Here is a 24,589-nt window from a genome sequence, read left to right on the forward strand (position 1 = left end):
ATCTGAATGATCGGATCGCGGCCTCCAGCGCGCCTTCCGTTTTCTCGGGACCTCGACGGGATTTCCTCGCTCTTTCCACTTTTGGTCCGCTGGGATCACGTGCCGCGGTCTTCGCTCGTCCTGCTGTCTTTCCAGGCCCTGTCAGGACTTTCTACCGCACGATCCGAAGTTTACGGTGGAGAGAAGCTTTGTTGGAATCGATTTTGTATTTGGTGTGATCAATAGTTACTTAAGATTGAACTTCTATCTGGCTTTCCAACTCGTACTAGTATAGCAGTATCTAAGGCTTGGTATAGTGCATTATAGAGAGATGCCTGGAACCCGCGTGACGCTGGCCCATACACTATCAGGAACGACTGCTGGAAGCTTGTGTCCTCGCAGTTGCTGATCGATCAGCCACATTCCCACGACAAACTCCGCGCGCGTCAACAGGCCAATGTTCTGTCCGTCCACGAGGTTCCAGACTCGCTCCAGGACGTGGTCCGGGAGGCGGCTCCTCGACCAGATATCTTGAACTACAAGGTTCACAACCATCTCCAGAGCACCTGGAGGATACATACCCGGCGGGATTCCATTCTCTGCGGCCTTCTTGTCCGCCACTTGGTTAGGAGGTATGAGTAGTCCTTTATTTGCAGCCCAGACGCCCTCATATCTCTTGCGCTCTTTCTCTGTGATTTCACTTCTCCATCGTTTTCGATCGCCTTCTTGGTGCTTATGAGGATGCTTACGGATGAGGTGATTTCGGTGTTGGCGGCGATTCCGCTCGTCTTCGTCGTCTGGTTTGGGTTGTGTTCGGAGGGTCTCGCGAAGCCCTCCTGGGCTTTGATCGGCTGAGCGATCCTTTTTATGTTGATGTTGGAGGCCCAATATGGATCGAGATCGGGATCTTCGTCTGCGTGATGGCGGAGGAGGCGGTGGCGATGGCCTCCTTGTCTGTAGTGCCCGGTTTGATGCGAGTGACGAAGCTGCGACTGCATCCGAGGTTCCGTCTCTAGTCACATCCGAAAGACTGTCAAGCATGCTTGTACTGCTGCGATTTTGCGACTGGCTGTATAATGACATGACACTCGGGCTGGATGGAAACGCTGGGGACCTAGCGCGTCCCAAATTAACTTGCGGTTCGTATGCATAATTGGTCATCACGGTCGCGGCTCGTCGCGGTGGAAGTGCAGGAGGCTGTTCTTCCTCGGGCAGTGTGGATGCAGAAGCCTTGGAGCGAAGAGGGATAGGGCCGCTCGGAGACTCGAACCGGTTTCGATTTTCATGACGGCGATCGACTGATAGGGGCTCACTAAACGCGGGCGAAGGTTTTCGAGGTATAGGTGGCGGGACAGGGCGCGGCTTCGTTATCGGAGGTCGGGAAGATGTCGAAGGTTTGGGTGAGGCGGACCTTTGGCCAACGTAACGTTTTGGAGGTGAATGTTCTTCAGGATCGTCAAAGTACGGGTCCAATATCCGCGAGTTTGCGAGTGGCTTTCGAACCGGGATAGGTGACGGCAGGGCCGCTCCAATCCGTTGTAACTGGGCCCTTTGCGCATCCACGCCTGTAGTCTTGCTATTTGGCCCATTCGAGCTTCCCGCAGCAATCTCAGCCGCAAGCAATTGGGGGGTTTTCTGGCGCGTAATGTCTGGTACACTTCCGGCCGCACTCTTAGGCCTGTTGTTCGGCTCAAGCGTAGCTGGATTTGAGCTGAAGAGGGCGATTTTATCCTTTATGGTTCCAGGTTCGGGCAGCTCTGGCATGGGATCGGGGTCGGAGTCGAGAAGCGAAATGGGCGGGCGGGCTGCCATGTTTAATGGAGACTGGGATTTTGGGGGCGTAGCATGGTTGAAAGCTAGCAGAGCTCCCTGTAAAGCAGCGCGATTCGGAGAGGTGTTCGCGTTCACATTATTGCGGGGAGGCAGTCGGCGGTCCCGCGAGGGGGTCAAACCTGGTTTGGCCATTCGTGGAACGAGCCTAAGTCTGGAACATGGTCGAGCTGCAGGCCGAAGAATGCTCGTGTTTGGTGTCGATATCGAGATCGGTCGGTGGGAAACGCGTTGAAACTCGAGAATAGGGGTGGCCGAGCTTGCATTGAGATGAGGCTCCTGTGTCACCCGTTGTCTCAGCTGAAAATCCCCATCGTGAGCCCATGCGGAGTTTCAAACGTCAACAACGCTGCTGCGTCTCCGCCTGAATATTCTATTTTTATTCGCCATTATTTAACCGAGCAGCAAAGATGACATGACGGATAACTCCCGGTTCCATAAACGCATTCGCAAATCGCAGCAGCGACAGCCCTGGCTCCCGTATCTCGGACTTCCCCGCTTCCTCCCCCAGTCTTAAATCTGGCTTAATATCAACCGACTTCTTCAGAGGCTCGAAATGTGTGATCGGCCCACTTTCACACGACTAGCTCTGCTTCGAGAAACCGCGTCTCTTTTGCGATGCGCCGGGGTTATCCTGCTTCTCTCCTATGTCTCCCTGTCCTGATGCATTGCGCTATAATGCTATTTTCCTGTCGTCTTTGACTCAGTCGTCCGTGAGGCAGTATGACCCCGGAAAAGAGCGATACCAGCCAAGGTACTTGCAGTCCTCTCCGTAACCCACACCCAAGTCTCCAACCTTCATCTCCGCTCCCCCGCAATCCAGCCAGTCTGGAGGCAGTCATAGAATAACAATCCATCACAGAATCTTCAGATCCGCAGGAAGCTGAAGCGACAGCTAGACCTGGCGGCGCCAACCATGGTCCTGACATTGAAGAGAGTTCGTCTGCCAGCGGCCAAACCAAGTGCTCGATTTGCCAGAGCACGTTCAGGAGACCCGAGCACCTGAAGCGCCATTTTCGCAGCCATACTAAGGAGAAGCCTTTCGAGTGCACTCAATGCGGTCGTCATTTCTCCAGAACGTATGTTAGTGCACCTTTCGTCCGGGTCCTCGGTCTAACTATCACCAGTGACACGCTTCATCGCCATGAGTTGAGTCATCATACCATAGGCACTGACGGGGGAAAGGATCGCACACACCGAATTACCGTCAAGACGTTTCGCGCTTGCTACAAATGTGCGCTTGCGAGGGTGCGTTGTAGCGGTGGTATGCCGTGTACTCGTTGCGAAAACAGATCTCTCGAATGCCAGTATCCGACCGAGCGACGCTCCAAAGCCAAGGTTCAGAAGGGCGCAAGCCAAACTATATCGCTCGATGGGAAAGGTCCGCTCTCCGGATCAACGTCACATCCCTTCTCCGTACATGGCCCCGAGGCCTCTCGGGGTAAAGAAAGTGGAAACGCCGCCGGTCGACCCGGATATCAAATGGGCCAGTTTCAACTGCACGTGCCGGAATCCCATACCCTTTCTACGTCCCGCTCAGATAGTATGCTGGGGCCCAATATCCATGCGGACATTGAACGTGACGGACATTCGCCCTCCCTAATTCGAGCGGACGTTGCTGCCGTCTCGGAATCATTTCCCCCGTACGGGGGTGTAAACCAACAATTATATCCCCAGGCCCCGCCAACTCAGATCCAACCGCCTCTGGCGGTTGACCAAAAGCGACTCGGCTATCCATTAGACGGGCAGCACACTGAAGTTGCTCCACCTGGTAACTTCGTTGCTGGGATTTCGGGTTCGGGCAACGCACATGTACAATTAGGCTTCCCGCAACCACTTCTAGGTCAAACCGCAGCTCCTACAATAAATTGGCTGTCAAGCGACTTTTTACTCGAATCGGCGCCTGATCAAGGTTTAACGTCTGGGGTCCAACACCCTTTTCAAGCAGGCGTGTTCGATGGCTCGTTAAGCCAGACAACATGGCTACCTCCGGTTATCAATACGGACACTCAGGGCTCTTCTTTGTCGGGGAGTATCTCCCAAACGCCTTCTGGAAGCACTTCGCTCGGCGATGTAGAAAGCCCCGGTCATTTCGCTCGTGGACAGCGTCAGCAATCACAATCGGGTCCATCCAAACGACCTACAGACCCTACTGTTGGTGAGCCAAGTGAACGACTTCCAAAGCACAGGCGGACCCAGTCATCGTGGCCAACGCAAAATGCTGAGTCCCTCGATATATTTCTAAAGTTTCAAAATAGCAAACCTCAGTTTGCATTTCCGCCAACTCAGGAACTACAAACGGACTCCATGCCCGAAACCCCAGTTGGTTGCAACCTTGAACCTACGACGTACGATGAAATACGCCAGGCGTTTTTGCGTCTATGTTGTACCGAAAATTTTCTTTATTCCAAATTCGACTCGAGCAATTTTCCAGATACACAAACGCTATCGAATTTTCTTCATCATTATTTTCACTTCTTCCACCCCATATACCCAATTTTCCATACTCCAACATTTAATCCAAACAAATGTCACTGGATAATCACGCTTGCATTAGCCGCAATAGGCAGCCACTCTGCAAGCTTCTGTGAGCAAAACGGGACGGCAACAGCTTTCCACGAGTTTCTTCGTCGAGCAGTCAGTGTTGAGGTGAGTGGTAGTAATTTCTGTGCATGGTAGTCACATTTTTTCTTGGTAGCTAATTGAAGAGTTTCACTCCAGAAAGAGAAGAGCATATCTGAACACCCGCCACTCTGGCTCCTTCAAGCAATTTTACTGAATTGTATTGGGAGACTTCATGGGGGCAGTGAAAATGGCAAGCTTTCCGCACTTGGCGACTTTGGTGATCTCATCAACCTTGCAACGCGCGAGAAGCTCCTGTCCCGCTCAGACAATCCGACTACTGAATCAGATCAACCGCCCGATGAGCAACAATGGATTATATGGGTTGAAGAAGAGTCTCGAAGACGTACGGGATATCTGATATGGGTATGAGATACCGTGCTACCACTATTGAAGTGATATGCTAAGTGATGCCAGCTTGTGGATTGTACAGCTTCCTACCAGTTCGACACGAAATCGTATTTTTCTCTAGATGACGGCGAAGCACCTCTTCCGTGCAATGAAAAGATCTGGCACGCAGCCTCATCTCGTATATGGAAAGGCCTTCGTGAAGGAAACTCAGGTATTATTGCTATTTCACGTATGCTCCAGTAATTCAAGGCTGACATTTACGTTGTAGAGCAGGAAAAGATTTCCCTTTACGACGCGGTGCTGACCTTGTACATCGAAAAAAAGCTTATACCCGAAATAAGCGAGTTCAGCCACGTTCTGCTCATACATGCACTATACCATCGAATGTGGGAAGTGGGCGAGTACTTCCGCCGCCCGCTATCATTCTGGAATCCAACCGCCAAAAAGCAGTCCCGAAAGCTAGCAATTCCATCAGGATCTGTTTGGCTACCAGGGATCCCTTCGTATTCGAAATGGCGCAACAGCGCGTGCGATTGTTTGGATATCCTCCATTGGACTGCGAACGGCACCATAGCCAAAGCAAACGGGCACGAACATCCCACAATCTTGCACCTCCACACCGCCCGTATCATACTTCTCGCGCCGTTCCGAGAAATTCGGCATTTAGTAAACCTGCTAGCTACGCAGGAGGTCAACTGGGAAGACCGTCAACGGGTTATTGAGTGGCATTATGTGTTACGCTGGATCAAACATGATCAGTATAAAGCCCGTTTAGCCGTCATTCACGCCGGATCGGTGCTATACCATGTGCGCAAGTACTCCACCAAGGCGTTCCACGAGCCAGAAGCCACCTACCTCGCAATACTCACGCTATGGGCGTACGGGCTGTGCTATAAGCAAGCTTCTCCCGACCTCGCGACTTCCCGACGCGACTCAGCAATCGGACCTAGCGTTATTAACCTCGACCAGCCGTGCTCTGATGAGCTAGTACAATCCTTTGTTAGAGAGGGTCAAATGATGAAAGGGATGTTGACGAATGTAGGAGATATTTGCGCACCACATGGGCCGGAGCAAATTTTGCGAGTTGGCTGCGAAACTCTCTCGGGTCTTCACTCCTGGGGCTTGGCGAAAGCATTTATGCTAACTTTGATGAGGCTTATTGATTTGGTATGATATATATTTGTCCTTGTTGTTCATTCTATGACGGGAACTATGAAGTGGCTGGACCATCAAGTCTCCGGTTCGTTGATGTTATGGGGCTGCTGGTTGGTGAGGTTTCGTCCTTTGAGATCTTTATACCTTTGTTGTTCTAGAAATATCGTACTTCAGCTTATATTTCTCCACTATAAATCTATTTTCACAGCCTTTGCTTTGAGGTATTCGGATTCTATACAGTCTTAGGCCATATATTGAATAAAGCTCTCAACTATATAAGACATCCCCCAACTTAACAGAATAAACAGCCACCCAATAACTTAAAACTCAATACAAACCTTTCCAACATGCTGCCCACTAGTCAAATACTCAAAAGCACTGACAACTTCCTCCCGGTTAAATTCAAACGTCTTCTCAACAGGAACATCCAGATCTCTATTCCCAATAAACCTAACGGCCTCCTCAAGCAACTGCTTCGACCCAATCATGATCCCACGCACAATAGCACCCTTGCTCAACGCCAGTCCTGCAACATCAGGCATCTCCTCCTGGCTCGCAGACGCAAGGAACCCAATCACTGAAATCACGCCGCCGAATGCAATGGCGTTAATCGACTGCTTGATTGTACCCGATCCGCCGTTCTCGAAGATATAGTCTACCCCTTGTCCGTTTGTGATGTGCTGCGCCTCGGTGGCCCAGTCGGGGGTGGTTTTGTAGTTGATTGTGTGGTCAACGCCGTACTTTTCCCTGACGTGTCGGAGCTTCGCGTCTGAGGAGGAGGTGATGATTGTTGTTGCGCCAGCGGCTTTGGCGAGGACGAGTCCGGTTATAGAGACGCCGCCAGTTCCTGGGTAATTGGAGTGTTAGTATGCAATGATATCTGGACATGATTTATATAACTGTAAGGTTGAGTATGGGTACTTACCCTGGAAAAGAACCGTTTGTCCAGGGCGGATAGGAATGGCACCGTACAGCGAGTTCCAAGCTGTAGCACCGGTACAGACAACGCTCGCCCACTGCGCATAACTCAGAGTGGACGTAGCAGGGATCTTAATCACTGAATGGTATGGAACCGCAATGTACTCCCTGAGAACGCCGTCGATAGGCCCGCCCAATCCTCCACCCCAAGTCTTAATAGGGCCATACAGAGAGGAAGGGTCAAAGGCGATGACGACCTTATCACCAATTTCAAACCCCGAGACACCCTCGCCGATTTCGACGATGTCTCCGGCTGCATCAGAACCAGGGACGACATTGTCTTTCACGGGGAAAGGGTATTGGCTTGTTGCGATTGCAATGTCGCGGAAGTTTAGGGCAACACTGCGGATCTTGATGAGAACTTCGTGTTTGGAGGCTTGCGGACAGGGCTCGGTGGATGAGGTGAGTCTGGACCAGCTGTCTCGCTGGGGGAGACGGAGGACGGTTTGGTTGGACATGATGGTTATGGGTGATGGTTGAAATGTGTGTGGCGGTTCTTTATTTTTGGGATATCTATAATACGTTGTCGACGGATAGTATTTATATATGTTGCGTTATCCTCCCCCCCAATTTATTGAACGTCATGGAGATCATCCCGAGATTCGAAATATCAGCTTGATTTGTTATCTCATTTGTCATCCACAATTACTGTAAAATCTCCAATCACTCGAAGAAGAAGATGCGAATTGAATTTTAACCCCAATTGTGGTGGAGGCGAGAGTTGGGGTTGAAAATCGTGAGAGTATTTGTAAGCTTGGCAAGATGGGAAGCAAACAAGGCACTTGACATAGGTAAAGAATAACGAAATAGTTTAATGATACAAACTTCACTTTTCGAGAAGGCTGCCGAATGGGGACAGAACCATGATAGAATAGACAGGTTTGCTTAAGAAGGTCGGCGAGACCCCGCAACCCCCATGGGATAACATGCCCTACATTTCAGTATTTGATCATAAACAAGGCATTCAAGATACGAAAAATATAATACATATCGGGTATACATCTCCTGCTTGTCAAGTGCCAGAGTGCTGCGATTCTAGAACGCTAGCAAGTACAGAAAGAGATCTCCCTACTCGGTGCACAATATCAAACGCATGAGTACCGCTCGAGATCTCCGCCCAAAGTCGACTTATCGATGCCGTAAGACGATGGATGTTGGACGCAGGGTCACCCTCTTGATCTACCGTCTCCCGTAGATGGGTTTCTTGAACCAAATTTTGCGTCATAGCAAGCAGTTGCTGCTCATCTCCACGCAGCGAGTTCATCCCGTCCACTCTAACAGCATCCAAAATCCCCTGCAGCCACATTGTGAGAAACAAAGCGCATTCAAGATGGCATATTGAGTGTTGTACTCCCCAATGTAATGTCTGCGTGTGCGCGACGTATGCAATACCCACTCGTACAGGAATACTGAGCGCATGGATGCATTGTAGGACTGTGCGATCTAGCGAAGGAGATCGTGTGAGCTGGATTTTGCGAACCTGGGTAAGAACTTTTCTTATATGATCAGGGTCATCAGAGATCATTTCATGACACATTGCGACACGGGAATTAAGCCGGATATAAGCCAACCGCAGTAAGGCTGTTGCATTGAATCCCAGCGGCCCTTTAGGCGAGCAAGGGTCTAGTGTTGACTCCCACGTAGCTTCCCAGGAACACTGCCAGGACCTGAGGGCCATTTCTATGGATTTTTGCAGTTCAGGTTTTGTAGAAATTTCCCGAGCAGGAAATGTTCCATCTTGGACCTCAAGATAAATTTTCTGAACCAGCCCGTGAATTAGGACATAGTTGGAAAACGATGAGATAGCCCCTTCCTCACATATACTTTCCCCATTTGTCAATCGATCCATGGTTGCTGAAAATCCACGTTTATGCAGAGCAGACAGCGCGCGATAGCGTTCCCATGGCACTGAGGAAGTGGCATTCCATTCAGCTTCGCAGGATGGCAGATTAAGGGAGACTTCGCGAGTTAAGATCATAGGAGGCACATTGAAAGCGATGGTGTGCATGTTGAAAATAGTATACGCCGCGAACAATGTGCGCCGTCGTTTTTCGTAAGCTACCCACTCCAGCCATCTGAGATCTCGATCGTTGGTATTATCTGACTCGTGCATTCCGATATCGCGTATCATAAAGGCAAGCTGGCTGCATGTTGCTATGCTATCCTGTACTAAAGATTTCTGACCCCATGAGCTCATAACCATCAGAATAATTAGAGCTTGCGCGGTGTGGAGATTTGAACAGGAAAAGTCTGGCCCTCGTGTTCGAGAACTGGAGTCATCGTTCTCGTTAGTATTCGATAGGAGGCCAGTAGAGTGGCCTGGACAGCTTCCAGTAGCAAAAAAATCCTGGGGTTTCCGGGTGAGTTGACCGACTAGACTTCTACGGTGAATCTGGAGACGATAATCCAGAACAGATCGTGCAGCCCCATATAAATAATGGCCAGTGGGATATTCAAATCGGTACATCGCTCCCATTGCAGCCATGGACAGGAGAAGCTCAATCTTGATATTACCTGGGTCAAAGGTTGGTGGATGAAGGAAAGGTAGGTGTTTTTGAAACCCGTTGAAGTAGCCCTCCAGGTAGCGGACCAGGGCACATCTTGATGGTGGTGAAAAATTCGATAGTGCATCTTGATACTGTGTGATCTCGCCCAGAATTGTTTTGTAGGTCGCTGATGACACGGCCCACGGGCATCTCACGGCATCTGACCCAGTTTCTAGCCCAGTATTCTGGAGTTGGTCTCCTACAGACGGGAATTTGGGCGGACGCTCTGGAATAGGGTTCGTCTCCAGAGCACGAAATTCTGCTTCGGACTCAGAATTGCTTTGGGTTGAGTGTGTTTCTAATGGGCTTTGGGCGGGTGCTTGAGACACGGAGTCTCTCGGGAAAGAGGGCTGATGAAAAAGATTATATAGAGAGACGTCAGTGTCAAGGAATTGTGACGGTACAAAATTTGGGAATGAGAATGCATCATTTCCCCAGAACGGATCAGGGATTTGCAGTCCTTCCTGAGACACATCCACTTGAGGGTACAAATCCCCAGAAGCGAGATAGGTTGAAACATTAGAGTCTGGAGCCACTGTTTCTGTAAAATGGGAGAAGTCCAAGCCTAGGTTTGGCGCGGTGCTAGAACTGCCTAGATTTGATTGTGGTGTCAGACCTGTGCCTTGGCTTTGATCGAAGGAGGCTGGCATGTGTGGAGGACGTTGAACACCTGCATCAACCTCAGGTCTAGAATCTGCTTCAGAATGATATAGCCTTTCATGGCGCGCCAAAAGGTCCCTGGGAACAAGTTCAGGTACTGAATCTCACAATTCTGCACATATACTTACTGCCGCCCGAACGAGCAACCACAGTGGCATGAAAACGGCTTCTCCTGGGTGTCTATGCTAAATCAGTCAACTATAAATGCATACAGAATAATTTACAAATACTTAGAGTGTAAATTGAACATGGCCCGGTAATGCAAACAGGATCGGGGAAGGGGGCAACGGACGGGTTCGCTCATGACGCTGCAAATGCTCCAGTCGCTTGAATTGCCTTTTGCAATACCGGCATGGAGCGACTTCAGACCTAGGCCTTCCTCTGGGCATTTGGAGATGTAGTTAAGAGATGTAGGTTGGTAAGTTCGAAGTAGACAATCGATTTCTTTCTCCAACAATGTGGGGGGAAAAGACGGATAAGATAAAGAGATCGGGGCAGATGCTGCTCAGCCACATGCACTGTACCAAATGGTCAGAGTGAATACGACCTTGGGGAGCCTTTACCAGCAATATACACCGCTGATTTTATTGACCCAATAGCCAAATGGTTTCCGAGTCTGTTGTATGGTGACTCCACGAGAGACGAGAGCTTCCTGGCTTGTGATGTCACCTCACATGCATCCTTATCGATAGCGGTTGGAGCCTACAGCTGCCTGCGATCTGCGTCTCCGCCTCCTCTGACAGCGAGTCAATTCAAATTCTCAAGCTGTTCCTGGTCCACGAGGAGCATAAATCTCTCTTGTTCTTATATGGGACCTTGAATACGGACTTACAATCGCAATGGATCGCGATGAAAACATGCGCGAAGCTATGGAGGGCGAAGAGTCCGACCTTGATGAAAAGTAAACATCCTCTATCTCCCCCATGCCATAATTGAGCTAACATTGCGATTTGACATAGATATCCGAATCGTCCTCGAAACACTGCTCCCACCTTGCCATTCCACGATCTCTTCGAGACTCTCTTCCGCCCTCTTAGTGAAATAAAAAAGAACCCTGCTGGGCCACCAGGGGGTCGCAGGAAAGCCGGTCCTCATGGCCAGTCAGCCACAAATCTAAATCCATTCGAAAGACGGCGCGATGTTATAGATCGCTTTATCTCAAGATGGCGGAAAGAGGTCGGCGACGACATTTACCCCGCATTCCGACTAATCCTTCCAGACAAGGACCGAGACCGGCCAATGTATGGGATGAAAGAGAAGATGATAGGGAAGATGCTTGTCAAAATTATGAAGATCGATAAGAACTCTGAGGATGGGTTTAATCTTCTGAATTGGAAGCTTCCTGGGCAAGCGGCCACATCCAGCATGGCAGGCGATTTTGCCGGAAGGTGCTATGATATCGTCTCGAAACGACCAATGCGCACAGAAGTTGGGCGTATGTTGATCGAAGAAGTTAACGAGAAGCTTGACCAGCTATCCACTGCGTCGAAGGAGGAGCAGCAGCTGCCTATTCTCGCGGAATTCTACCGCCGGATGAACCCCGAGGAGCTCATGTGGTTGATTCGGATTATACTTCGGCAGATGAAAGTGGGAGCGACAGAGAGGACCTTTTTTGATGTGTGGCACCCTGATGCGGAAAACCTCTACAGTATATCCAGTAGTCTGCGCCGTGTTTGCTGGGAGCTCCACGACCCCAATATCCGGCTTGATGCGGAAGATCGAGGCGTTTCATTGATGCAATGCTTCCAACCACAACTTGCGCAGTTTCAGATGCAGTCATTGGATCGCATGATTGACCGCATGAGACCAACGGAAGATGACCCTGTTTTTTGGATTGAGGAAAAGCTTGATGGAGAACGTATGCAGGTTCATATGGTATCTGATGCTTCTGTGCCAGGAGGCAAAAGGTTCAAATTTTGGTCACGAAAAGCTAAAGACTACACATATCTTTACGGTAATGGAATATACGATGACGCTGGTTCCTTGACCCGACACCTCAAAGATGCCTTCGCAGATGGGGCTGATAACCTGATATTGGATGGCGAAATGATTACTTGGAACACTGAACAAGATGCCCCTGAACCCTTTGGTACACTCAAGACGGCTGCTTTGTCTGAGCAGAGGAATCCATTTCAACAAGGCATACACCCGCTACTCCGCATTTTTGATATCCTCTATCTCAACGGTCGAGACTTGACAAGGTACACACTACGTGACCGTCGAAATGCTTTACAGAAAGTCATAAACCCTGTACATCGACGATTTGAAATACATTCTTTCGAAGAGGCTACGACCAAGGCCGAGGTTGAAGCTTCGCTCAGGAGAGCAGTGGCGGAAGCATCTGAAGGTCTAGTTCTAAAGAACCCTAGGTCCCCATACCGATTGAATGAGCGACACGATGATTGGATGAAAGTGAAGCCCGAATATATGACCGAGTTTGGGGAGTCCCTTGACCTCGTCGTTATCGGAGGCTACTATGGGTCTGGCCACCGAGGCGGCAATCTTTCTAGCTTCTTGTGCGGCTTGAGGGTTGGTGAGGGGCAGTCTTCTCAAGGGTCGAACCCCACCAAGTGTTATTCTTTCTGCAAAGTAGGAGGGGGCTTCACGGCTGCCGACTACGCGAACATTCGACATCACACCGACGGCAAGTGGACGGAGTGGAACCCCAAGAAGCCGCCCATGGCATACATCGAACTTGCAGGGGGTGATGCTCAGCACGAACGACCCGACATGTGGATAAAACCTGAGAATTCAGTGGTTCTTTGTGTGAAAGCGGCCTCGGTGTCGGTTAGTGACCAGTTCCGAATCGGTTTGACGCTTCGGTTCCCGCGGTTCAAGCGGCTGCGCATGGATAAGGACTGGAGTAGTGCACTGTCTGTGCAGGAATTCCTAGATCTGAAGTCCAACGTCGAACAAGAACAAAAGGAGAAGGAGTTCAATGTTGAGAACTTCCGCAAGAAGCGGGTAAAGGCAGCAACTAAGAAGCCGCTCACGGTAGCGGGGTATAGCGAGGATGCAGAGGTTCAATACTCTGGCCCATCAGGGCATATATTTGATGGGCTCAACTTCTGTAAACTGAAACCCTAGTACTTCTCTTATCGCCAATGACTAACCAGTCCCAGATGTCTTGACCGATGCAAATACACCAGTTAAGAAGTCAAAGGCGGAACTAGAGAGTCTGGTGAAAGCCAATGGAGGCAAATTCTATCAAACGAACAACGCTGCTTCCGATACGGTTTGTATCGCAGATAGGAGTAAGTCATGCCGGGGATCTTTTAGGAACCCTTTGATGATTAACACTTGAACAGGAACAGTGAAAGCAGCATCCTTGCAGAAAAGTGGCGATGTCGACATCATCAGACCATCTTGGATACTTGACTGTATCCGCCAGAGTGAAATTGACGCTGGTCTTCCGGATTTGCTTCTTCCTCTTGAGCCGAGGTATGGAGTCCCTTGTCAATGACTGGGAATCAGATACTCACTAACTGCGCCTAGACATATGTTTTTCACCACAAAAGATAAACAAGAATCAGTGTCAGCGAGCATAGATCAATTCAATGACAGTTATGCTCGCGATACCACAGTCGAAGAACTGCGGGATGTAAGTGTCAACCAAGAGTCCATGGTATCGTTGCTTGCTGACATCGATAAGCTTTTGGAGAAAATGGGCAAAGAACGGAAGGACAATGAAGCCTGCAGTCCTGAGGTCATTGAAAGGGTTACAGAAAGTATTCAAGAAAAGGTCGATTCTGGTTGGACAATGCCGTTGGGGTGGCTATTCAAGGGATTGATCATATATTTCCCTGAAAGCGGCGAGGATGATCTGGAATCAAACAGTTCTCAACCAAAACAGTCAAATAGAACCAACCGAGCCAGGAACACAGCGAGGTTTGCCGGTGCAAGCGTGGCAGAATCAGCGGATGATCCATCTATTACACATATTGTCGTGGGCCCGGAGACCCCAGCATCGGAAATATCTACGCTTCGTGAAACGCTATCAGCGCGGAAACGGATTCCACACATTGTCAATGTTGAATGGATTGAGGAAAGCTGGAAAGAGCGGACACTCTTGGATGAAGAGCGTGAGTCTTCATCCTCCTGGCCGGAGTCCATGCAAGCAGACTAACCCTTATCAACTCATTTAGGCTTCCAACCATCCCATAAATCATGAGAACGTTCATTCACGCCCATACCAGCATATCTCAAACCCCAGTGAATGAGTGGTATAGCATATATTACACATTTGAAAATTCAGATACCCCTTGCCGATGCAAATACGCCTGATCACCATAGCGGTAATAAACACCTAGCTTCAAAATATAGTACCCAAAAGAGCATGACTTCACTGTTTCCTCTTCTTGCAACCTGCAGTATCAGCCAAGTCACCAGCTTAGCCAGATGACCACTAAATATGTATGTTCTCAACGTCAACGCCCAATCCCAATCCCGCCCGTGCACCGCATCCATTCCCCCATAGTAACCCTGCCAACAAAGAAACCCCCAGAGAAGAGACGACCCCTCTCTTGGACCAGAGAAAGCAGGAAAGCTGCAAAATGGGGTTGGACGCTAGTTCTCGATTGGGTCGAGGGAAGGGTTCACTGGACACTAGGGAGTCAGGCTGCCAGGCTGCCAGGCAGCGTAGGCTATCCGGCATCCAGTTGAACTTCGCCATTGTCTCCTGTACGTAGCGGTGCGTCGAGTGGACCATCGGCCGACGCGCAACCTTTCAGATAAGAGGCTAGTAGTAAGGAGTTCTCGCCCATGAATTCCATATAGTAGTACCGAGAATGGATGGAGTAGTGATGTGTCAACTCGCTCTCTCTGGGCTCTCCCCGCTCTGCAAGGAAACGTGAGCCATTCACTGCAAGGGTTAGATAATACTCTCTCTGGGGGCTTTCTCGTGAAAATCCATTGCACTAGTGTTTGGTGGCATCCATGGAACGTCACTGTGCATGAGCTTCTGTCCAATTACGGATAATCGGCTCAGAGTCGATGCCTCGGATGTTGTGCCCGTTGCTGGCTCGATACAGAGTGCATACTGTGTTTTTACGGAGTAGATATTCAAGTTAATCATAATAATAGCATTTCTGATTTTGGATGTAATCTTCGCTATATTGAGGCGACGGCCATTTTGAAGATAAAAAAGACTGGGGAAAATGGTATCAAGCACCCAAACACCTTGGCCTTTGCGCCGTTGAAATGATCCTCAAAGTAGGTTTGAAATGCCTACCCAAAATGCAAGTACAGAGTAAGAAAATAGCCGTCGATACAGAAACCGAATCAAATGAAGACGCCCGGCGCTGTGCATAACGAAGTGGTAGATGGGGGAAAATGACAAGAAAACGAACGTGTGGGATCAGAATGATTCAATGGAGATCCCAATCCATCGTGACGGAATGGGAGGTTCTAGCTCGTCTTCTTCCTCATACTCGAATGGGATGAGTTTGGTTTGACCGGTCCTACGAGGGGGTAGCCAGACCCGAGCTCGAGTGGGAATGTCATCTCGTAGTTTTCCTCGGCGTCTCATGTTTGTCTCTAGAACAACCATGCGAAGGAAGTCGCTATTCTCACGAGGTTCTCGCTGACGTGACATTGGAGGTGTCTCGGGGTCAAAAGGCGAAGACTGTCGGCTACGATTCTTAGAGTTGGAGACCTGAAAGCGCCCCCTTCGGAACCCATGCTTTCCTGAATGATGGTATGTTTGCATCTGGACTGAGATCGGGCAAGCCCCCGAATCAAGCGAGTCATGCGGCTGGTCCTGAAAGCTATACATCTCTGCAGGTGAAATCATGATCGGGTTCAGATACCGGCGCAAGGCGGGAGATGGTGTTTCATTCATGGGGGGTGGTCTCCGGTCATCCGTCATTTTCGGAGTTATGGTGAAAAATGAGCGGTTGAGAAAGTCATCGGGCTGGACCGAGGGTGATGCCAAAGTTGAAACAGTTTGCGCCGCTGACTTAATCGCTCGTAGCGAAGCTGTTAGGTTCGACTTGAATGACCCAAGGCGCGGGAAGGATCGTGAGGCGGCTAAAGGTTTGGGAGGAGTAGAGCCCAGCGGACATGACTTATGGCTGTTGACTGTTTGCTCATCTTCCGACTCTGGTTGCTCCCTGTCCAGAAGTGGGTGATCGGAAGCACAATTCTCGCAGTTGAAAGGGCGCCGGCGCCGTGAGCTCTTCTCAGAAGGGCTTCGTTGACTAGACGGGGTAAATGGTGTGGAGAGACTATAAGGGGTTTCCAAGTCTGCATCCAAAGATGGCACAGAGTCGGCCGAGATAGATGGCGCAGAATAGGAAAGCGATTCGCTGTCACCATCGCTCGAGGCGAAAGATTTCTCAATATCTTCCGGAGGGCTAAGTAGGACGTCCAATGCGGAATTTCCCGTGCCACAGAATGTTGGCTCATCCAGTCCGTCCATCAGTAACTTGCTGAAATCCTGCACATGGTTCCCACGAGGCAACTTCCGAGATTCCCGAGCAGCCCAACTTCGCCGTGGGACAGGGATTGCAGTGGCTTCCAATATAGATGCAATAGATGTCGGTACCGGCCGGTCACCCATGGCCGTCGACGATGACTGGCGAGTAACCCGAGTTCTTCTCGGGGTCTTTGGGTCTTTCCTCACTGTGCCAGTGTGCGCAGAAGTCGTTCGGTGACCGCGCTTGGGAGGGATGACGACTGGATTAGTGTGTATGCTCTGCGAGCTGGACTCGATTGGTAACCGAAGAGCCGAGTCATCTTCTTGCGGCATCATGTCGATCGAAGACCTTGCAACTAGGGGCCGCTGTTTCACGTTCCGTTCAAGCGGTTTTGGCGAAGGTATTGAGCTAAAGAGAAAGCCCCTAGGGACCATCATATTTACTGTTTGGGGACACAGCGGAGATTATCGGACGAAAGTTTCAAGCCTGACGAGGCACTCTGGTCGAGAGTTTGAGCGAGATACATGGATGAAATAGGAAAAGAGGGAAAGTGAAGAGTGGGAGGTGTCCAGGAGTAAGCGGACGCTCTGACTCGATAGGAAGAACTCGGAGAAAGGGAGAGAGAAAGGAAGTATTTCGGCGATGATAAATAATAGCCCACTACCGTGAACGGTTTGCTGTGTTGGCAGGCCGCAGGACGATAAAGCGTGGAGGCCCGATGCGGGTGGCCGCACCAAGGATGCAGGCACGCGACTTGCAGCTGTATGACTGGTCAACAGGTCGAATGACGGTCACCAGCAGAGGCACCCTTGACAGTCAAGAATATACCTGGTGATGGACCAGCAGTGGACAGGGGGATAGGAAAGACAAGAGAAAAGTCCTGGATAGATAGGTAGAGTAGGTGTTGTGAACCATGATCTCAATCACAATCAAAGCCAAAGATAAGGAAAAGAGCGGTAGTGACGGCATCTGGCAGGTGGACCGTCGCTCTGGATCGTTAATTACATGTCGTCGGCGTATCGTTTTTGTATTTGAGTTACCATTATTCATGGCCTATTATAAATATGGTCTAGTCATTGGCTTGGACTCACGCATGGCCCCTGTTTTCGTGTGTTTGATGTTTCCGAAACGACCTCCATGACAATACAATACCGCGATCTGGTAAGTTTCTCTTCTTCAGCCAGTGTTTTGTGTGAAAAAGGATGGAGAAAAGGAGAACCAAGCGACGAATAACAGCAATACCAACGAAGAGAATCCCCACGCAAGAACATTCGATTACTCTTGCCTTCTTCTAGCCGACCGCTTATTTGAACAGTCGTGAACAGTCTATTACCTAACTTGATTGGGAACTAACTCGTTTGATGCCTTGCAGTGCCTGCGTGCCCAACCTCTCTGGACAAGTTGGAGCTACACAGGGAAATTTCGACGGCTTCAAAGTACGAGTTGACAATAGATAATGACTTACTAATGTAGGGTCAAGAGAAGAGCGCTGCTGACGCTTACGCGATCTTGGCTGGGCGCGCCAGAGTCATCTGATCTGCCCGCACTCTGTACTGTGACATAATGATCCAAAGCAACCAGCAACAGACATCAAGCACTCCAACGCCTGAGAGCGTCTTCCGGAAAAGTCAAGTTGTACAATGGACTCTTCTCGAGTCGGACATCGGCTCGGCGGGGATGGAAACGTGTGTAAACCATAGCGCCTCCGATCTGAGGCTCAACTATCTTTGCATATTTGCACGCGTGTAGTTACTACCATCCGTACTGTAATATAAATGATTCCTCTCTTGAGCGTGAAGATATGAGTGATGCCCAATTGTTAAGGCCTGCGAGAGGTCACGAAAGCCCTTGAGAATCAACTTGTCCGGCACCTACTTAGTCAGCAGTGCTTATCGGCGCCGTTCAGCCAACCGCAGGAATGTCGAGGCGTATCATGCTGTTTCCAGACGAGGACCCCGGACTATCAGGATTCCAGCTGCTATCTTGCACAGAGTCTGTCACCCAATAATCATCCAGAGCTCCTCCCACCCCGGCTCCTCATTGCCGCATATCGACAACTGAAACCACTGGCCCTGCCCGCGATCTCCATCTGACTCCGATCAACGATTCCCCTCCAAGAACCCCGAACGCTGCCCGCCTCCACTTGCGGGTCATGGATGACAGCCCCGGGGACATCCTTCGATCCTGCTGAAGAAAGCTGTAAGTATAGGACTCAGCATTCGATTTAGAGCATGGCCAAACGATATTGCGCATATCTGTGCGCCATGCTCTGCGCATCGTTACCAATTACTTTGTACGCGCCGACCTAACGCATTCCCGGATCCCAGGATAGATTGCCTCGCCGTCAAACACCGGTAGCCATTTCGATGGTGTGCCCATTGTTCCGAGTCTCGAGTTTGCCAAAGCCGTTTCGCATTTCCTCTCTGCGTCCTGTTCGCGGTCGTCCTCGGGAAAACACCAGCGCCCTCTTCTGTTAAGCATGCGCTCTCCTTCTTCGACGCTGTCACACATTTCTGTCTGGGCTTGAGTATGATGGAGGAAAAGTTCAACCCGGAACCCACTTCCGACGGACCTCGAACAAAGCCGTCGTCGAAGGCCCAAGAGACAAATGCGGATAATGCCACTTCATCAAAACGACGTTGTGTCAGCACAGCATGTATCGCGTGCCGTAGGCGGAAGTCCAAGGTAACGAGTGCCGATATTGGGTACACAAGTTTCACAAATCTAACCCTTTGTTAGTGCGATGGAAACCTTCCTAGCTGCGCCGCCTGTTCCTCCGTCTATCATACAGCTTGTATTTCGCCCCACCTTGACTAGATATGGGAATGGGGATAAAGTTGGCTAACATAATTTTTTTAGGCGTTTATGATCCCAATTCCGATCATCGTCGAAAAGGAGTTTATAAGAAGGATACCGATACGTTGAGAACCAAAAACTCAACCTTGTTAACTCTAATTCAGGCCATACTCAATTATGAGGAAGAAGACGCCTTTGATCTGGTTCGGCAGATCAGGTCGTGCGAGAACCTGGAGGATGTGGCACAGTCCCTCTTAAATCAAGAGAGAAAAGCCCTGGCTACACCTGCAGTCCCTGAAGATGAGAACCTCAACCAGACGGATCAATTTGAGTCTGAACTGGCCGGAAAGATGAGCAATCTTGTCCTCGACGGCTCTCGCAAATTCATCGGAGGAACGTCGAATCTCATTTTTCTACCTCCTGGGTCAGAACTCAATGAGTTCAACCCCGACTTGGATAGTAGCGGGGATACTGAGGGTTCCGTCACGCAATGGACGAGGGTTACTGATGACGGTCGGCTCATTAACCACTTAATGACCATGTACTTCACGTGGCATTATCCGTTTTTCACCACCCTTTCCAAGGAACTCTTCTACCGTGACTACATCCGTGGGGTACCGAGTCAATATTGCTCATCACTACTAGTTAACACCATGCTGGCTTTAGGATGCCATTTTAGCTCCTGGCCAGGAGCTCATGAGGACCCCGACAGCTCTGCCACTGCTGGAAACCATTTCTTCAAGGAGGCGAAAAGATTGGTCCATGAGAATGACGAACTTGCCAATTCAAAGCTATGCACGGTTCAGGCCCTGGCTCTCATGTCCGTACGAGAGGCCGGGTGCGGTCGTGAAGGGAAAGGTTGGGTCTATAGCGGAATGAGTTTCCGCATGGCGCTTGACTTGGGCTTGAATCTGGAATCTTCAAGTCTCGTGACACGCGACCTCAACGAGGAAGAAACCGATGCGCGGCGCATTACCTTTTGGGGTTGTTTCCTTGTTGACAAGTATGAAATTTTCTTTCAAGTTGGTGTGATGGATATGCTAACTTAACTTTCTTTTAGATGCTGGTCTAACTATCTTGGCCGTCAACCTCAATTCACAACATCCAACACGAGTGCCGCGAATTTGTATATCATCCCCAATGAAGAATCAACACTATGGTCTCCTTACACCGATACGGGCGCTAGTCGTGAATACGCACAGCCTTCGCGAACAAGGGCAGTCGCCGTTCAAATTTCCGAGCTGTGTAGAATTAGTGGAGATTTGTTAGTGTCTTTCTATGACCTTACACCCACAGAAAAGCCGACGTCCAAGCAAATGGAGCTGAAAAAGCTGAGTGAGATTCATACACGTTTAGAAGCTTGGAAGAAAGGATTACCGAAGGAGCTTGAACCACGAGAAGGCCAGCTACCACAGGCACTACTCATGCAGTAAGTTAACAGCTACCATGCCTTTGTCCTCATTGTTTACTAAAATTACCGTAGCATGTTTTTCCAGCTACTCCTCATTCACCTTTACCGCCCTTTCCTCAAATACAGCAAATCGACGTCACCGCTTCCTCAACATGTTTCTCCCCGGAAGCTTTGCACGCAGGCTGCTGCGGCCGTGTCGAAACTGCTTCGTCTTTATAAACGTACATATGGGTTCAAACAAATTTGCAACATTGCAGTTTATATAGCACACACGGCCTTAACAATCCACATTCTTAATATACCTGAGAAGAATGCCCAGAGAGATGTTATACACGGCTTAAAGCATCTCGAGGAAATGGGAGAGTCTTGGCTGTGTGCTCGGCGAACACTGCGAATCCTGGACATATCCGCCAATAAGTGGCAGATCCAGTTACCCAGAGAGGCTGTTATCATTTTTGAACAAACGCATGCGCGATGGGGTTCGTGGGGCTCTTGGGACCTGGCTGCGTCGCCCTCAGCCTCCGAAGGATCACCGCCAGTTGTCGATATGGCCCAACCTCTAATTTCGGCCGCCAATATTTCCCCGACTCCTGTGCAGGCCGTAGGCGCTCATGTTGCCAATCCTATCATCCAGTCGTCGCCCATTGTAGCAGGGCCTCTCAGTTCTCAATTTCCACCGACACGCTCAGCTCCCCTCTCGGTATCGGACATGCGTTCAGCCCAACGATCGTTTAGTGCCCAGCTCGCAAGAAACGAAGCTCGCCAACCCGAACCCACTTATCTCCGACCAGTTTCGACCAACTATAACACCGCCCATTCTGGTCAAATCGCGCCACAAGAAGCATGGTACAATCCAAATGAAGCGCATTTACGTTCCTTCGCTGCCGTTAACAATATGTCTGCCGCTTCCGCCGCTTCTCCTCTCACTACCTTTGATGCGTCAGAGAACCTGGTCGAAGAAAGTCAGGACTGGTGGTCTCGTGACGTAAATTCACTACACCTGGGAGCCGATGACTGGGCTCAGGGTTGGAATAACAGTATTCCAACTACATCGCCAGATTGGCACTACGAGGACAATATGCCAAATATTCCTTCTACAGCAGCGTCTGATGCTAATTTTAGGCCTCCACAGCCGGCGGAGATCCTAGCCACAATGCCTCCTAACATGGAAAGGCGGAATCAGAACGCTCCTGGTACTAACAACAACCAAAATAATCTTGCCGTTCCCGGGAATTTTCAGCAATAGAAGCAGGTCTATTCTATCTGACCGCTTCCAATTAATACCCCTTTATGATTTTTGATTTTGGTAGATTTATACGCATGACTTTTACGATGTAATAACATGCATATATGCCCACTTACTATTTCCTACTCTTCTCCCTCGTTGGCGCTCTATGGTGCCTTCAATATACTTGTACGAAGTTCCCTTTGTATCCCACTCCTACACTGGGATTCCTTAACTTGGGGGTATTGGAATTCGTGCTATTTATTCATTGTGTATATACCTATATATTTTTTGGTTCCTTCTTATTCCCCGGGCCCTCATGACTAGTATACTTGCTTTAGCCTATAAGAAACCTCATGCTGACTTGACAAGCCTAACGGATTGTGGCTGATCATCCATTATAAAAAGGCGAAAAATCGAGTAGCAGGAAGGGATTCTGATTTATACCATGGAGGGATGTCTTACGCGGTGGTTCGATCTTGCACCAACCGCACTTTCCTAGCTTATATTACTGTGACACGGAGGACGCCCCTGCGTACACAATCAAGATAGATTGAAGATCATACGTGGCAATGCAAAATAAAACTCCCATTTCGTTCCTTTAAAAACATATGCTTGGAAAAGCTTACATATCTAATGTCGTCATCAATTGGAAAGTCGGTTCAATAGACCGAGGAAATATGGTAGGAGGAAGATGGACCTGGGGAGAAGGTCCGTAATGGACGATAAGAAAATCACGGAAGATGAAAATAAGGAGCCAACATATATAGTAGGGGGGTATGAGAAGTTGGCTTTTGGGAGGAAGCCAAGGAAACAGAAGTACGGTTGTGTGGTATCACTGCAATGGCTGCTGTTAGTGTGTGGGTTTGGGGGAAAGGACCAAGGAGAAAGTCTCACCAGAAAATAATCAGCAACTGGTTTCTTCGCAGGCATGCCTCTTGTATCCTGCGCAGCCGCTTCGAAGACACGGTATCTCCTTCCAGGGCTACGTAGAGCTGGCTTGTCCACGGCACTAGTCAAGATACCGTTGCTTCTTCCGTAATCTCCATTACTTCGAGTAACCGTACCTCCATTGCTGGTATCCTCGCCTAGCTCCAGGATGGCGGCGACATTTCCGCATCGGTAGCAATAATTGGGGGCTGACCAGACTGTGACGATCCCGCCGTCAAACATCTCTTTGTAGCCTTCCATCACAAGCTGATGAGCACGGGCAATGAGTGAAAGGTCGTTCTTGTAGTTAAATTGTTTCACAATATCAGCACCAAATAAGAAGCCAGCACCGCGAGGACTTAGACCCCAACCGTCGATTTCGTCGGGATCTGACCAAAGGAGATCGCACATGGCGCCTTCATGGGGGACTTCTTGTTTCCTGTCAATAAGACGTATCTTATCGACAGTATCAATGAGTGGCGAAAGTCCGCCATGAACACACAGCACCGCCCCTGTTCTGCTGTCATAACTGCCTGCCCCACTGCCAGAGGCGCCTGTTCCAGGAGCGCCAGACCTCATGGGCGCCTGGTCTTTGGTTGGTGTTGTGTGGCCATTGTCTAACGAGGTCCTCTGTCTTGGTCTATAAGTGCTCATGGTGACGTCGCCCCTGGAGTTCAGCACCTCAGTCTCAAGTTCGCTATTGACGGGGGCTGACATGGTCGATTGAGTAGTGTCGTTGTAAACTGGCCCTGACGGTTGCAACTCCGAACTAGCCCCAAGGACCAAGGCCCCCAGTGCTAGATAGTCAAACACCTCACAGCAATACCTCCATACGTTGGCACTCCCGTACTTGCGAATACACTCGTCGTAAAACCCGTAGACTGTTGTGATCTGTCTAGATTCATGATTCCCACGAATCAAAGTCATGCGATCGGGATAACGGACTTTAAGACAGAGTAGGAGAAGAAATGACTCAAGCGAGTAGAAACCGCGGTCGACGAAGTCGCCCATAAATAGGTAATTTGTGTCAGGAACATCTCCGCCCACGCGGAAAAGTTCCATCAGATCGTGAAATTGGCCATGGATATCCCCGCATATCGTAACTGGTGCGTCAACGCAAACCACATTCCCTTCTTCGATTAGAAGTTCTCGCGCCTTGTAGCAGAGCTCACGGACTTGGGCCTCGGGGATTAAGCGACAGGCGCGCAGTTGGGCGATCGCCCTAGAGGAGGGAGGCGTTAGCTTGGTTTCATCGCCGAACGGGTAGCTATTGCATGATACCTATCAAGATCACTCATATTAACACAGCACTAGCGAGGCACTGGAGTGATTCTACGACGACAGCTAGGCTTAAGGGAAGGTTTATCTGTGGGTCCTGAGCTCTGGAGGAGAGGTCGGCGGGGAGATAGCGTTTTGGAGCTCCGGATAGAAAAGAATGGTCCACTATGAGTGTGGAAACGAGACAATCATTTTCTTCTCATCTGAGAGCCTCTGTGCAGTGAATCCAGAGAGAACGAGAGTGAAAAGCAGGGGGGTTACCTGCAAAGAGGCGACGAAGATTCTGCTGATGAGGAGTTGGCTGCGTTGCGCGCCTCAGGTGTCCGGGCAGAGTGTGTCGCGTTCTGCTGGGCGGAAGGCATTTTGACCAATCAAAAACAATATAGATAAGATTAGATCTGATCGCCAAGAC

The 24,589-nt window shown here is 49.7% G+C and overlaps 8 protein-coding genes across 8 annotated transcripts; 3 read left to right on the forward strand and 5 right to left on the reverse strand.

Moving 5' to 3' along the window:
• Positions 1-181: 181 nt before the first annotated feature.
• Positions 182-2,330, reverse strand: irs4. The gene has a single exon (XM_040810988.1). It carries the CDS (start codon positions 1,942-1,944, stop codon positions 301-303), a length of 1,644 nt encoding a protein of 547 aa, XP_040661826.1. The 5' UTR covers positions 1,945-2,330; the 3' UTR covers positions 182-300.
• Positions 2,239-6,120, forward strand: ASPVEDRAFT_215914 (putative C2H2 transcription factor). The gene is made up of 6 exons (XM_040809470.1): positions 2,239-2,563; positions 2,672-2,888; positions 2,937-4,458; positions 4,531-4,797; positions 4,849-4,993; positions 5,051-6,120. Exons 1-6 carry the CDS (start codon positions 2,533-2,535, stop codon positions 5,953-5,955), a joined length of 3,087 nt encoding a protein of 1,028 aa, XP_040661827.1. The 5' UTR covers positions 2,239-2,532; the 3' UTR covers positions 5,956-6,120.
• ASPVEDRAFT_215857 (zinc-dependent alcohol dehydrogenase family protein) lies at positions 6,107-7,650 on the reverse strand. The gene is made up of 2 exons (XM_040809469.1): positions 6,863-7,650; positions 6,107-6,784 (listed from the first exon to the last, which is right to left on the reverse strand). The coding sequence occupies exons 1-2, from the start codon at positions 7,371-7,373 to the stop codon at positions 6,258-6,260; spliced, it is 1,038 nt and encodes a 345-aa protein (XP_040661828.1). The 5' UTR covers positions 7,374-7,650; the 3' UTR covers positions 6,107-6,257.
• On the reverse strand, positions 7,626-10,732 carry ASPVEDRAFT_35396 (uncharacterized protein). Its single transcript, XM_040810989.1, has 3 exons — positions 10,414-10,732; positions 10,250-10,301; positions 7,626-10,199 (listed from the first exon to the last, which is right to left on the reverse strand). The coding sequence occupies exons 1-3, from the start codon at positions 10,508-10,510 to the stop codon at positions 7,928-7,930; spliced, it is 2,421 nt and encodes an 806-aa protein (XP_040661829.1). The 5' UTR covers positions 10,511-10,732; the 3' UTR covers positions 7,626-7,927.
• On the forward strand, positions 10,703-14,578 carry ASPVEDRAFT_35398 (DNA ligase (ATP) DNL4). Its single transcript, XM_040810990.1, has 7 exons — positions 10,703-11,022; positions 11,081-13,191; positions 13,244-13,375; positions 13,430-13,562; positions 13,617-13,722; positions 13,774-14,203; positions 14,267-14,578. The coding sequence occupies exons 1-7, from the start codon at positions 10,961-10,963 to the stop codon at positions 14,290-14,292; spliced, it is 3,000 nt and encodes a 999-aa protein (XP_040661830.1). The 5' UTR covers positions 10,703-10,960; the 3' UTR covers positions 14,293-14,578.
• Positions 14,579-15,401: 823 nt separating this feature from the next.
• ASPVEDRAFT_216583 (uncharacterized protein) lies at positions 15,402-17,164 on the reverse strand. Its single transcript, XM_040809471.1, has one exon. It carries the CDS (start codon positions 16,972-16,974, stop codon positions 15,478-15,480), a length of 1,497 nt encoding a protein of 498 aa, XP_040661831.1. The 5' UTR covers positions 16,975-17,164; the 3' UTR covers positions 15,402-15,477.
• A 1,905-nt stretch (positions 17,165-19,069) lies between these two features.
• On the forward strand, positions 19,070-21,990 carry ASPVEDRAFT_121926 (putative C6 transcription factor (NirA); the record flags this gene model as incomplete). The annotated part of the gene is made up of 5 exons (XM_040805930.1): positions 19,070-19,222; positions 19,277-19,331; positions 19,397-20,336; positions 20,394-20,762; positions 20,817-21,990. 5 exons carry the CDS (start codon positions 19,070-19,072, stop codon positions 21,988-21,990), a joined length of 2,691 nt encoding a protein of 896 aa, XP_040661832.1.
• A 407-nt stretch (positions 21,991-22,397) lies between these two features.
• On the reverse strand, positions 22,398-24,545 carry ASPVEDRAFT_216631 (serine/threonine-protein phosphatase). The gene is made up of 3 exons (XM_040809472.1): positions 24,181-24,545; positions 22,867-24,121; positions 22,398-22,807 (listed from the first exon to the last, which is right to left on the reverse strand). The coding sequence occupies exons 1-3, from the start codon at positions 24,195-24,197 to the stop codon at positions 22,805-22,807; spliced, it is 1,275 nt and encodes a 424-aa protein (XP_040661833.1). The 5' UTR covers positions 24,198-24,545; the 3' UTR covers positions 22,398-22,804.
• Positions 24,546-24,589: the final 44 nt, after the last annotated feature.

The sequence above is a fragment of the Aspergillus versicolor genome (assembly GCF_001890125.1).
Source record: "Aspergillus versicolor CBS 583.65 unplaced genomic scaffold ASPVEscaffold_1, whole genome shotgun sequence".
Lineage (NCBI taxonomy): Eukaryota > Fungi > Ascomycota > Eurotiomycetes > Eurotiales > Aspergillaceae > Aspergillus > Aspergillus versicolor.